The sequence below is a fragment of the Plutella xylostella genome, chromosome 9 (assembly GCF_932276165.1).
Source record: "Plutella xylostella chromosome 9, ilPluXylo3.1, whole genome shotgun sequence".
NCBI classification, from domain to species: Eukaryota; Metazoa; Arthropoda; class Insecta; order Lepidoptera; family Plutellidae; genus Plutella; species Plutella xylostella.
In genome coordinates this window covers 10,481,837-10,496,102 of record NC_063989.1, presented here as the reverse complement: position 1 = coordinate 10,496,102, position 14,266 = coordinate 10,481,837, and the positions used below count along the sequence as shown (strand labels likewise).

At 36.8% G+C, this 14,266-nt stretch overlaps 2 protein-coding genes across 2 annotated transcripts in view; both read left to right on the top strand.

Moving 5' to 3' along the window:
• The window catches only part of LOC105381585 (opsin Rh3), a 60,005-nt gene that overhangs the window by 44,378 nt on the left and 1,361 nt on the right, over window positions 1-14,266 (top strand). The window contains exon 2 of the mRNA XM_011551343.3: window positions 10,135-10,265. Coding sequence (XP_011549645.3) covers window positions 10,135-10,265 — 131 coding nt within the window. The remainder of the gene's footprint in view (window positions 1-10,134; window positions 10,266-14,266) is intronic.
• Window positions 3,070-5,586, top strand: LOC105381583. Its single transcript, XM_011551341.3, has 3 exons — window positions 3,070-3,455; window positions 3,547-3,918; window positions 4,834-5,586. Exons 1-3 carry the CDS (start codon window positions 3,122-3,124, stop codon window positions 5,130-5,132), a joined length of 1,005 nt encoding a protein of 334 aa, XP_011549643.3. The 5' UTR covers window positions 3,070-3,121; the 3' UTR covers window positions 5,133-5,586.

Genomic DNA, 14,266 nt, shown 5'->3' with positions numbered 1-14,266 from the left:
ACCAGCGTTTTGTTTAGATTTGGCGCGTCGCTGCTTCTGGCTGGCAGAGAGTGTCGTCGTATGTTACCCGGAAAGATTAACACTATAATTATAACTAAATTATAACACTACACATTTAGATGGTTCCTAGGAATTTGTGCAGCGTCACCAATCAAAACATTAATCACTAGCGCAAGTTAATGTGTTATACTCCTGATTTGTTCTTCGTAGGCGGTATCTAGATCGTATGTATTGGAATTCTCTCACCAAATTATCGCACGGTTCTGCTTCTGGGTGTAGCGTTGAGTTGGGTAGAGACCTTCCGTCGCGCCTGTGGGGGAGCTGTATCACTCTGCCCAGGAACACACTTCACAACGAACACTAACACTAGATGCACGATCGTTAAATTGGAGCCCGGTATACAATTAATAAAGTAGAGGACTTTAGTATCATTTGCAATCAAGGAAGAGATCACTTTGTTAACACTTGTTTAGGCGTTTTCGTTTTAAGCAATAAACGAAAGCCCGCGAGACAAAGGTTTTTTTTATGTGCGGCGGGTCTATTGTTAAGACAATATGCGTGAAATATGCATGAATGAATTCTAGAATATAATTTATCTTCTAAAACTATTTATGCAGTTTTGTTTGTTGTAATATTTTTGCAGCGTCGTAATAAAATGAAGATTTATGATAGTTTCCCTCAAGTGGCCGATTCCTTTTTTCCTCCCTGTATGTATTGTATATTCTTCATAGCTAGGCGTTGTTTATTCCGTCTACGATCTGCGATAGACAGAAGAAGGTTCGTGATGAATGTCCCTTCATTTATACTCTTTGAGGTCAATACCATTAGTCTGCAGACTTACTATGTTATTTAGGAACTATACTAAGTAAGTGGTGGATATCTACTGTCTTCATGTTTTTCCGGCCAGCCATAGAAGTTTGTCAACATTTAAAGACGATCGTAGTCAGAGATATATTTTATCGAAAATACATTATTGCCGACCGCGGAAATCTATACTTCAGAAATAATAAATGTTAAGTATAGTAATTATTTTTTGAATAAGGTAATGAATTCATAATGCAATCAATCCATACTAATTTTTATAATATATAATATTTTCATGATAATTTATTTCATTAAGTACTCGTTTTAATAAGTTTGGATACACCAAAATTACATTTAATAATTCATTCTCTTTCACTGAAACACCTCAATGTAGTGAATATGTATAAAATAATCGAAAATTACTTACAAACACACATTAATAAGTACCTACTTACCTACCGATGGGGCGACGCCGCCACCGCCATTTTTTTTCATATAAACGCGTTCCGGCTGATTTTATGGCGGAGAAATGATAAAGTAATAAGTACAATTAAATTTATTCGTCAATTTCCTGCTTCACAAAGATACTGGAAAAACTAAAATTAAAACTATGAAACTCAATTACTTTTAACAACACTTTTGTTCCTAACCGGGTTTTCATTAAACAGAATCTAGGTCATACCCCCCCTACTACTTACCTACCTACCACCAAATTCTTAATACTTAATTATTTTATAAATTTATAGACATCTTAGCTGTATTGATGTCGATCCGTTTTGGTATTTAATCCACAGGTAAAGTAGTTCTTTCATTACACGGCATGCTTATAACACCCCTCTTTTTAATTGGTGGTTAAAAGTATAAACAACAATTAATTTAAAGCAGTTATCCGCACGGAAACCAGACGCTCGCTTTGTGAATGAGCACGCCCGCATACCTACAGTATATCCGCCAAAATTGCAAAATACAATAATTAAACTGACAGTATAATTATATTTTGTTGTCCACCAACCCGCTAGGCCAGCGTGGTGAGGTAGGCCTTCATTGAAAGGCGACCCGTGCCCCAGAAGTGGGGACGTGATGGGTTGTGTGATGATAAATATTTTGTTTTTATGTAAGTTTGTATGTAGGTACGAATAAACTCAAAAACTACTGAACCAATTTCACCATCATAAAGCTGTATGACAGAAGTTAGGTTACTTTTATCCCGAAATTCGCGGTGACCTAGAAAATATTTTTTATTGATTAAGATAGGTAGGTACTATTTTATTCTAGGCTAATTAGTTTTAGAGCTCTTAAATTTTGTAGTTGGTAATATTCTGATACTTCAAAATTTAGCCTTTTCCGTTTAGGAGTAATTTGTGCTTTTCCCACTGGAACTTTTTCATAGCTCGTGAGTGTATTAATCACACATACTGTCACACTGTCACGGACGGACGAAGCCATAACTTACTTGTGACGTTGACAATGGGCCGACATCGGATATTGGGGCAGTATCCAGAGCGAGGAGGTTATTATTGTGAGGGCAGCATCACTCGACTCGTCAGGCTTCGTATGTGAGTAAACTACCTACCATGAACACTGGAATCGGGTCCCTAACTCTTCTCATATAAAAGTCATTTTCGTGAGCGGTGTGATGTCAAACGCGCAAATTTACTTGAACAAACATCTCTCACAAAGACTACTGGAAATGTACAAAACACCTGATTTAAGTTAGGTACTTACTGTTTCACGTTATGTACAAGAGTTTTTTGGTACCACCGTACAAAATGTAGTAGCTAAGGCCATTTACTCTTCAAAAAATATGTAGGTATCTCTCTATTAAAAGCATTTCGAGAGTGATCGAATAGCATTCGAAAATAGGACACACGTTATCTAATCGCGCAAACGGATTCATCGGAATCCTATAGGTATACCATCACGGTTCTATGCTGATGAAAAACGAATGAACGAGAGCTGTCGTGCAATCTGCACGTTAAATACAACGAGATAGAGTTGTGGGCCCGCGTAGCATTCTTTTCTCCTCATATAGAGTGACCCCCGAGATTGCTTTACTGCCTTCCAACGCTCGGTGTAAGGAAAATTTCCTCAATGAAATTAACATCATCGTTCGATTTCATTGCGTTTTGTAGATAGCTACAAGGTAACTATTTGTATAGTATACGGGTGTTTAATAGTCATCAAACAAAAGTTACTGGCTTATTTAAACAGATGGTTCAATTTCGATAACATATTAAACGTAAGCCATTAAATAAAGTAGTTTTTTGTAATTAGTCGAAATTGTTCTACTACGCGAGAGTGACGTTCCTATGAAAACATGAAGTCGAAAAGAGTTTTAATATTTGTTTGTTCTTTTCTCATAAGTGGTTTATACGCTACTGATCCGGCAACTGATGGACAACAAAATGAAACAGGAAATGAAGTTTATGTTCCGGAAACGTCACCACCGGCCCTGAAAAGCAACGCAACTGAAAATATTGATGAAACAACAAATAGAAAGAGTGCTGCTAGTGACAATGACGGGTCAAAAATCATTGTAGTCAGCAATGATGAGTATGATGACCAAGTCAATAATAATACTAAGATCAATGAACATGATAAGACAGATCCACCAAATGGAGAACAGGGACAAACAACAGTTGGTAATAATCGTAAGTTTGACTTTATTTCATTAATTAAATTATGTATTCATAATCCTGCGATTAACAATAACACTCTAATTAAAACATAAATTGCTTTCAGAACAAGAAGATCTATGGACTTGTTTAAACACTGAATCTGATTTCATGATGTGCCACCTGAAAGCTTCAAAGAAGGGTGTTCGACAAGGTTATTTCAATAAGAAGTTTGGTAAAGCGACTATCCCAAACACTCCACCTAAGGGATTCGATAAAACTAAGCATTTGAACTCTTTAGTTGGTGGCATGCGTCCATGGGTAAACTTCCTGAGAAAACACCCTAAAGAAGCCATGTATTTTTTCAATAAAGATGTAGATTTCGAAAATTTGGCTCAGTTTGTTAATAATACAAGTAATAATGAAGAACAAGTACCGAAAACTGAAGACAAAACAAGTGAAAATAGTGAAGATGAAGACAATGAAAAACCACCAACTCGTGAGTAAATACGTCTATTTGCCGGAATTTCAATGTTTTATTAGTTAATTATATAATGAAGTACCTACGGCAGCATAGACGCACATTAAGGTATCCCATTGTAACAACCTCTAGAGGGCTTACTGCCACCGACATATTCGCAATTAACAATGCTTAAGCTGCACACAATATTAATAACAGCCTACTTAAGGTTATATAATTGTTACTTATAGATAAACACATAAATAAATAAATATGTGGGGACACAAAAACGTTTGTGTCTACATTCATAATATTTGTCATATTTCCATAGGCTCTAAAGCATATTATTAAGCCTGCTATATGTGGCTTACGCTGCCGTTAATATACCTATCTAGATTGAAATGCCGAACTTAGTCAGCCCACCCTATTTACCCGGACGTGAGTTAATTAAACCAGTGCGCAGTGTTTTGCCCAAGGTTTCACTCGTCAGGGCCAAAAATCTACAATCAATGATACCTAAAGTACGACAACGCTAAGCTTGCAATTGTAACGAGTAAGAGATGAGAGATTATTATTTTCTTTAACTGGTAGGTAGTTATCACTCAATGAAAAATTCAAAAGAACCTTAAAACGTACCACGTCTATCTCAGAATTTATTCAAACAACTAGCTTTTCCCGCGACCTTCACTTCCCCTAAAAAGTTTTCCATGGGAATTCCGCGATAAGAAGCCGCCTAGCCTATTAATCCAGGGTGTCAGCTAACTCCATACCAGATTTCATTAAAATCGGTTCAGCCGTTTTGACGTGAAGAAGTAACAAACATACACACATATACTAAAAAACTTTCGCCTTTATTAGTATATTAGTTGGATAATTTTATTGTTGTACCATAAACTTATTAAATAATAAACTTATTATTACTTTGTAAAAACTAACTCCATAATCTTCTTCCAGACCCAATAAAATTCATGGATTCCATAACAGACTGCCTGAACACCGAACCAAACCTATTCAAGTGCTACATGAAGGTTTCCAGTCAATACCCGGATCAGAGTTCTCAGCGCTCAGCTAGACATGACGAAAAAGACTCCATGCCTGAAGTTCCACCTCCAGAAGTGAACGGCACCCGGCTGTGGTCTTTGGGCGACAGCATCCGCGAGTGGGTCCGGTTTCTGGCTAAGAACCAGCAGGCGGCCATGCTGAGGGACTTCGCGATGATGGGGTGGACAGGGGACAACGATGAGTCGAAATAGTTGATTCAAAAAAACTTATGATGTCATTGAAAATTTGTAAATTGATTAATGTTTCACACCATTATTCCGTTTTTTCAGTTATATTTATCGCAAATATTATTTTTATTGAAACATTGTGAAACATGGTTAGTTTATTTGTATTCTCTATAGGTACCTACAATCACAGATTTGTAAATGCTGTAATAAGATTTTATTTTGGTATAATTGGAGGTTCTAAATAAATAGCCAAGTGATCAATAAATACACGAAAAAGAAGTGGTGTATGTTTTTTATTAAAGCTATATGCAGACATGCAATTTTAAATAAGTTGAATGAAATGAAATGAATTCGTATAAACTCATTGATATGTATGAGCGGCGAGAGAGTTGGATTAGTTAATTTCCCCGATGACCTTTTTTTAAACGAGCCCCCATGCTTTCGTGGCGCCAATTAATAATAAAATTACGCATCCGTTTTTGTGTTTTTTTTCTATAAAATTTCCATATATTCCCCATTATAATATCGATGTAACATAGGATGAGATTATGTAGGTTCCTGCATTGAATAATATTTTTTTTTAATTTGTATCCGCTACCAAGCTAATGTAATATTTAATTTTCTACAGGCTCAGGCTACTGTCATGGTAACTGATGAGTAAACGAGACCTAATGCATACAAATGGTTTCTTACCGACCGACAACAAAGTGATAGATGAATATAAGTGAAGGAAAAGGACATGTAATTATAGTTAACAAAACAGCTAAAGTATCCACCTCCAGCACAAACTGTCTAATCCTGATAGTCACAACAGGTGGAAGATAAATGGGTGAAGAGTATGTAGAATCATATACATAGCTATACCTAATCGAAACACACACAAGCTCTCTCTATTGAAGTGTCATACATCACTCGGCAGGGTGCTGGTACGCTGGAAGGATACTTATCTCTTTTTCTATCTGTACTTTCGATGTATGTACGGTGGCCTGCGCCTAAAAGTATACAGGCGGAGTTTTAAAAATAGCGATCCCTGATGATGAAGGGACCAGCTACATCTGTTATAAATCCAGGGACGTGTTGTGTGTGATATGTGTAGCAGTGGTGTTTATGTGGATGTGCTTGAGCAGCATGTGAGCCTGAGATCGCTATTTTAAAAACTCCGCCTATATACTTTAAGGCGCAGGCCACCGTACCTTGTACAGTGTACACATAGGTACAAACATAATCTCATATATATTTACTATAGGTTTAATGTAATTTAATACCAAGTTGCATGAACATATTCAGCTGAGTCTTGTTACTAGCCGTGGTAGAGTAATATTATGACTGGAAAAAATATTATAAAATTTTACGTCGAATAAAGAACATTTCATTTCCGTAGGTCTGAATAATGTCGAATGCGACTTTTCACAATTTCACCCCACGTCTCGTGACCTTTGAACCTCGTATGAAAATCAAACAGGTTACAGCCAACATACGTTACAAAGGGAAGGCCGTATTGTGTATTGGAGGCATTTATAGTACTTACTTACATCAATGGTTGAGGGTTAAAGTTCAGGTGTTTTTCGTGTTTTATCAGAGTCTGTTTTTCATATGTTTTTAATCACTTACAAAAAATCATAGGACAGGGCCAAGCGCTCAAGAAAATGGCACCCTCGCGCTGGCCCTAAAATCTCATATAATGTACAGGGTGTAGCGTTAATAGGGGGTGATACATCATACAATAACCCATCAAATACCCAAATTTGAAATAATTTTACCCATAGGTTGGTCCAATTTTTTATTTAATATTTAAAAAAATATTCCCCATCCGAAACAACACCCCCTTGGTTGGACCACTATTAAAGCTACATCCTGTATGAGTCATAATTTGTTTGACATTTTCATTTAGCAAAATGTTCAGACGGGCGCGTCCCTCCTTTTGAAATCATTGCAAAAAAATATATATTTCATACAAATAAAAATCTTATAGAAAGCGTCTCCTTCTTCTCCTAATTTTGTAAAACGAAAAAGCATGGCTTACATAATATAGATTTAGATGCTTCGCTAAGCAAACATCTCCAGACGAACACGAGACATTGCCTGATGCCTGTTGTCTGATTTACGATCAGCATCCGACGTCGTGGCCTGAAGACAAACTGACAGCTACTATAGATAGTCGCTAGACATAATGTATGTCAGGAAACCGAGAGTCGGCAGTCCTCGGCTGGTTGTTGGATGAGGAAGGCCAAGGACTATATTAATATATAACGGTGTAAAGGCCCATATCCAGCAGAGGCTACCTATTTTATAGATGAGGAAGAAGGTTAGCTGTAAAATTATGTGGTAAAATATCTAATCTTTACAACTAAGGCAGCGTTCCCACTACGCCGGACCGGCAGATCTGCCGCGCCGGTAAATCTGCCGGAAGAGCTAGTGGCTGTACAATTTATATGAAGCTATTCACATTATTCCGGGTCCGGCATTTTTGCCGAGCCCGGCATTTCTACCGAACGTTTTGTCACTACGAATTGCCGGTAGAACGACCGGGCCCGGAGTAATGTGAACGAGTTTGTGCCGGTATTAGTGTTGCCCAAATTCAGTCTTGGTCTTGCAGTCTTGGTCTTGTTCTTGCGTTTTTGCAAGACCAAGACCAAGAACAAGACCGCGTATTTTTAGCAAGACCAAGACCAAGACTGACCGTGCAAGACTTGAGCAAGAACAAGACATAGCCTGCAAGACTCTTGCGTCTTGCAGAGCGCTATTTCACTGAGTAGTTAGGTGTAACAGTTCGGTGTATAGGTAAGTACGCTTAGGAATTCTATGAGATGCAAAAAACTGTATCAAAGAAAATGAAAAACTGGACCTATGCGCATTACGACTAATACCATAAACATAGCGAATAAAAAAATATCTATTAAAATCAAAAAGTAAACTTTAATAAATAGTAATAGACTAATAGGTAATTGCAAGACTTGCAAGACTCTTGCTGCAAGACCAAGACCAAGACCAAGACCAAGACTGGGAGCGCAAGACCAAGACCAAGACCAAGACCAGGTGTATTGGCGCAAGACCAAGACCAAGACCAAGACCAGGTGTATTGGCGCAAGACCAAGACCAAGACTGGCTAAGTCTCGTCTTGTTCTTGCATTTGGGCAACACTAGCCGGTATCTGTCCCCCGCTCGCCCCGCTCGTGCTCCCCTAGCCCCGCCCGTGTTCCACTCACGTCATTCGGCACGCATGTTCTGGTTCATGTTTCTGGTTTGATTCGTCTCTTCTAAGTTCACCCATTAATGTTTCAAATGTTCCAAGTGAAAATCTTTCCCGTAAAATAGGGTGTACCCAATGTTTTCTTTTATTTTGCCTTCTATTAAGATACCACCACAACACAACAATTTCGTCGTCCATTGTGGGCGCAGGTCCAAATTCAACTGAGGACTGTCTGAATTTCTTCCGGGATCCGATGTAATGTGAACACTCTGTCCGGTGTCCGGTTTTCGGCAGATCTGCCGGTCCGGCGTAGTGGGAACGCTGCCTTAACTTTACTAAAACTTGTCTTGTTTAAGAATAAATAAGTTTTACTAAGAAGTTGCAATTAATTAGTTCTATATAAATCGGTCGCTGCTCTCCAAAGCGGAAATTGCTACGGATATTGTGGTAGTAATATTTAAAGGACGGAAAGATTCCATTTCCTACAACTACTAAATAATGGGGGTGATGGTCACTATGCTTGGCTGGCTCCAAACTTTATCCCCTATCCTTACTGTCCATAAAACAACTTCAGTAGGTATGTAGTTATCAAAATAATCCTAAACACTTCTAATAAGACCACTTCCGATAATGCAAACTATACAAAAGGAGTACATTCCATTATGTGAGTTACCCTAAAGAAAATATAATTATATAGTACACAAAATAGGTACGGTGGCCTGCGCCCAAAAGTATACAGGCGGAGTTTTTAAAATAGCGATCTCAAGCTCACATGCTGCTCAAGCACATCCACATAAACACCACTGCTACACATATCTCACACAATACGTCCCCGGATTTATAACAGATGTAGCAGGTCCCTTCATCATCAGGGATCGCTATTTTAAAAACTCCGCCTGTATAGTTTTAGGCGCAGGCCACCGTACCTCTACCTACCTACCCAGAGTTAGTGCGTCCTCTAAAAGCAATGTGCCAACACTCGATTTTAGGTAAAGTATATACTAATTTATTTCTATACTTACTTAGAAACAGCGAAATAAATTAATCAATTTCGTATTTAGGTCTCCTATCTAAATCTATAGGGAGCTGAGTTTGAAAACATATAGGTATTTGCAATCTAATTTTAGTCAAATCATTTATTCCACGAAATCAAACTTTGCTCAATACTGATATTAAGGGCATGTGCATTTGTTTGTACTAGACTTCTGAGTTTATTGCTGAGATCGTCACATGTCAGATGCATTAACAATAATATCCGACCACAAGTGCTGAGAAAACAAGCCAGTCTGCTTGGACGGCTGCCACGTCGCGTTAAGAAGTAGTTAACATTTTGCTATCTGTACGAATATTCTGATTCTGATGCTTGTCCTCTATCCAGGAATAGATGTTAAATATTATTTATATTATTGCATACAGGATGTAAATAACATGCTCCCGATGTAAATGATCCAAACTATAAATAAGTAAAGCAAATTATTATTTAAATTGTGAATACGTATGGTCTTATCCACCTCAACTAAGGCAACAGTAAAAATAATAATATTAGTTGTTAGTTAGGGTTCAACAGAATTCAGAACTTAGACCATTTCCCACCACGCTGGTCCACTGCGGGTTGGTGGGTTCATATACATATTATCAAGATGTGCTAAATCTAGATATGCAGGCTTCCTCAAGATGTTTTCCTTCACCGTAAGAGCTTAAATTCCAAAGAACTCATTGATACATGTCAGCGCCGGGATTCGAACCCGCATCTCTGGCGTGAGAAGCGGGCGCTCACCCGACTGAGCTTCGCTCCAATAAAGAACATTTGAATGAAATTTCTCCGTTTCCCCCCAGATGCCGGTCGCTGCGCACGCCGGGCAACATCCTGGTGGCGAGCCTGGCGCTGAGCGACTTCCTCATGCTGGCCAAGACGCCCGTCTTCATCTTCAACTCCTTCAACCTCGGCCCGGCGCTCGGGAAAACTGGTAAGATCTTGAAATGTGCTACGGCTTTCACAAAATATGTTCTTAATTATTATCTCTTCCATCCAATGGTTGTCTGGTAGAGATTAACAATTTTTATGTTGTTTTTTGTATTATATTTTGGTGCCAATAAAGAGTATTGTATTGTATGTAGTATTTAGGTGAACCGTGTAGAAATCGTATAATTTGAACTTTACGTTAAAGTAGCGTTACGTTAATTGATTTTCTAGCGGTTAGCTGGCTAAGTAGACACTAGATAGATATATCTTAGTATGTTTTGTATAAGGGCACAAATCAAAAAAGAGATTTGGGTTTTTATAATAAACGACCACACAATCAACAATTCTAGAACTTGAATAACAAATTAAGACTATTAAGTTGTGCTCTTCCTTTAACCACGCCTATAACAATATAATAATAATGTTATCAATGTAAATCAAAACCATAAACAAGACTACATATCAAACTCAGAACATGAGGTGAGCTTTATCGAGAATGTCTTAGCTTCTTCACAATTCTGTTCAAAAATGAAGAACTCATCTCTCATTATTGTCTGAGTTTAATAACGTCGGTTCGGCTAAATCTCTTGATCATACAGAATGACAATACCTAGCCAGATTTATATTCGACTTAGGATATAAAACCGACTGGATGGAAATAGATGTTTGGAAATCTGTGGCGATCTTTCCTGGAAAATGGCTTCAGTCCATAATACCTTATTCCTAGTACATCTGAAAATGAAAATGAAAAACGTTTATTTGCCATAAGTAGGTTTACATTTTGGTTCCTGGCTCCCAAACTAGGGTACCCTTTGCTATGGGTAGCCAGGCATTTTTCGTGTACTTCGGGTATACTGTTAAAGTGAATAAATATAAGTAGGTACATCACATTAACTAAGAAGGTAAGTATTTAATTATTATCGCAGACAGTTTCAGAGATTTTACAAATTAATTGTATACTTATATATCTGACATTGTACTCAATGTATTCATAGGTAGGTACTTAAAGTGTTGTGCTAACTGCCATGTACTTTATAAACAACCAAGATTTAGAACTAATAGGAAGGTCTTAACTTAAGTAGATATATGAAAAACTTTCAGAAGTATGTGCTACCCCTTTTATTGCCTGGTGTAAAAACCACTTTAAACTTTACAGGCAAAGACTGCCTGTATAGCCCACTCCAGTGTTCGGCACATGGATCGTCATTTTTTCTCGGTGAAAGGTCCATACACTGCGGCGTACTTAAGCAGTAAGCAGTAACTTAACCTTCAGTCAACTAACCAACAAAAGAAAGATTTACGTACTATCGCGGAAAAACACTCGATTCCTGGTAAGTATGAAAGCAGTGAGGTTGTTATTAACGGATTAGACTCGTCTGTACCGATTTGTGGTCTCTAACTTAGCCTGTGATAAAGGTTCTCTTAAACAAATTAAGCAATTAATTACTTAGCTAAGTAATAAACCTCAGGTAGAGTAGGGAATAGGGACGAGTCACAACCACAAGGTCGTCTTAATCAATGCTGTTTGAATAAACGGAATGCTTTATTTGTAGTTTATTATTTGGGTTTATAGTAGCTACGAAATACATAGCTTTTATCTAAGCTTTCCGGTTAAGGCCGTAGAATTTCATTTCGTTTCCGCTAGAAATTACGGTTTTCTACGTTTTTTTACGTTTTTATTTTAACTTGTAGACTCTAAATACTAGACATTCAAAGGCATTTTCCGAAAAAAAACGCTCTGGAATAGAAGTTTCTTTAGCAACAGGCTAAAGTACCTACTGAAAACGGGTGATAGGTAGGTACTCATACAATTTTCCTGTATGAGTATTGCGTGTCTGCCTGTGGCACTGACGAGAAATGAAAAAGTTCCAGTGACATAACATCAAATTCCTCCTAAGCGGAAAAAAACGATTGAAGTACATTTAACAGCGCATCAGAATATTAAAAACTAAAATCGTAAATATTGTGTTCAAATTCTATACTAATTTTTTTTTTTAAATTGAGGCTATTTGGTGTCGGTATTTATTCCTGTGGAACTTTTTTATTGCTCGTGAGTGTACATGTTATGTATACTGCGGTACATATAATATGTACCTAAGTACGTTGCGGTGGGATGCGGTGCACGTATGCAGCTGTGCAAGAAACGGCCCCGTTCGAATGCGTTTTATTTCCTTTTCAGACTGCATTAGCTAGTGGTACAGTCGACTCCATTTATATGTAAGAAGTGCTACTACTTGTATCGTTTCTCGTCTAAAACATACTTGTACACTTGTTTAACTTTTAATAAATTGGAATTTTATGAAACCGGTACAATAATTTGAAAAATTTAAAGACTTATTCATAATTTATACTTATTTAATAAAATTCATGCAACACATTTTACACATAATTTTGCTTACATTAATTTACCTGAGTTATTAACATAATAATAATAACAATAAACGTCATGTACCTAAGTACATACGGTTAAACGATAATATACAGTATTGTAGGTACTTACGTTGAATGATAAGATCATCATCATCATCAGCCTAGCAGTCCACTGCTGGACCTAGGTCTCTCCCAAAGCACGCCACTGGTTGTGATCCATACCTAGCTTTTTTAAATGATAAGATCTATTGTATTGTATTTTATTAGAATTTTTGTTATCCCACCTAAACTAAACCCATCTCTACCTTTACCAAACTTTAGTTTTAAGAATTCGGAAAATGAAAATACCTACTTCACACAACAAAAAATAAAATCTGAAATTTGTCGCTTGTAGTTAAAAATAAAGTTCGTTTATTCTACAACTTCTACCCCATAGCTTGGAAGTTAAACCATATCCCTATACCAGTATACCTACATAAGTATATGTCTTAATTGAAATATCACCTAAGGCAAACGCAATTTTGTAATCGTTGAACAAAGTTCTCTCCTAAATTAAAGTTATCCTTTCTTAATTGGACCTTCCTGGGTACACTTCAGTCTATTACATTTTACATGTTAACGTATCCAACCCACATATAGTAGGTTATACATATATTATGTACCTATGAACAAAATTTCGTTTAGTGATGGCAAATAGAAAATATAGGATTACGATGGATTACATTACATATTTTATTTAAGTAAGTACCTACACTTTAGTCTTCTTTCTAAAAAGACAGATGAATGATTTCATCATACAGGTACTTATGTCTATTTATGGATGATCATTATTTCATAAAGTGGATTTATATCATGAAATGAAATACGGTGGAATATACCTACCCAGTGGATAATGATTATGTAAATATTCCACATATCTACCAGTACCTTTATAAATCAATTTAATAGAATCGGAAACCCACTCAAGCGGACAAGGCTCTTGCTCTTTGGAACAAACTAAACTAGATTTGTGTTCAGTCAGACAGCCTATAAAAAACCAAGTAGCTACGAGTAGATAAAGCAAGTCGTCTACATTCATACAAACAGTCCTCCTCAGACAGTCTTTCACAGTATCTACGAGAAAGACAGATCAAATTGGTATTCATTGTTGGCTCCGTATCAATACATAATACCTATTCACTATTCATATCCGTAACATTATTATGAGCTAATTACTTATCTACTACTGTAACTAAGGCTGCTTATTATACATAATTATTATCTTGTTATCTTATTTAGCAAAGTAATTGATCAATATAGGTAGTCCTTCTTCCTAACGCCAAAATATTCCATTCTACCACGTAGATAGGTCATTTACCTGCAAAAAATAAATCTTTCCGTCGTTTACAATGGTTCAATAACATTGTTAGATACTTTGGTGAATTCTTCACTTAGGTATTCGTAATTTAATATTTTTTATCTTTATTTATTTGGGACTTGGTTGAATGAGAGAACATGTCTGCTTTAATTTTAATTTCTATGGTAATTTTAACAGTCAGTATCAAGGTATACCTACATAGGTAACCTTAATTTTTATTTATTTTATTTTATTTTGGCTTCAAACAGTCATATGGAAACAAAATACACATGCTATCT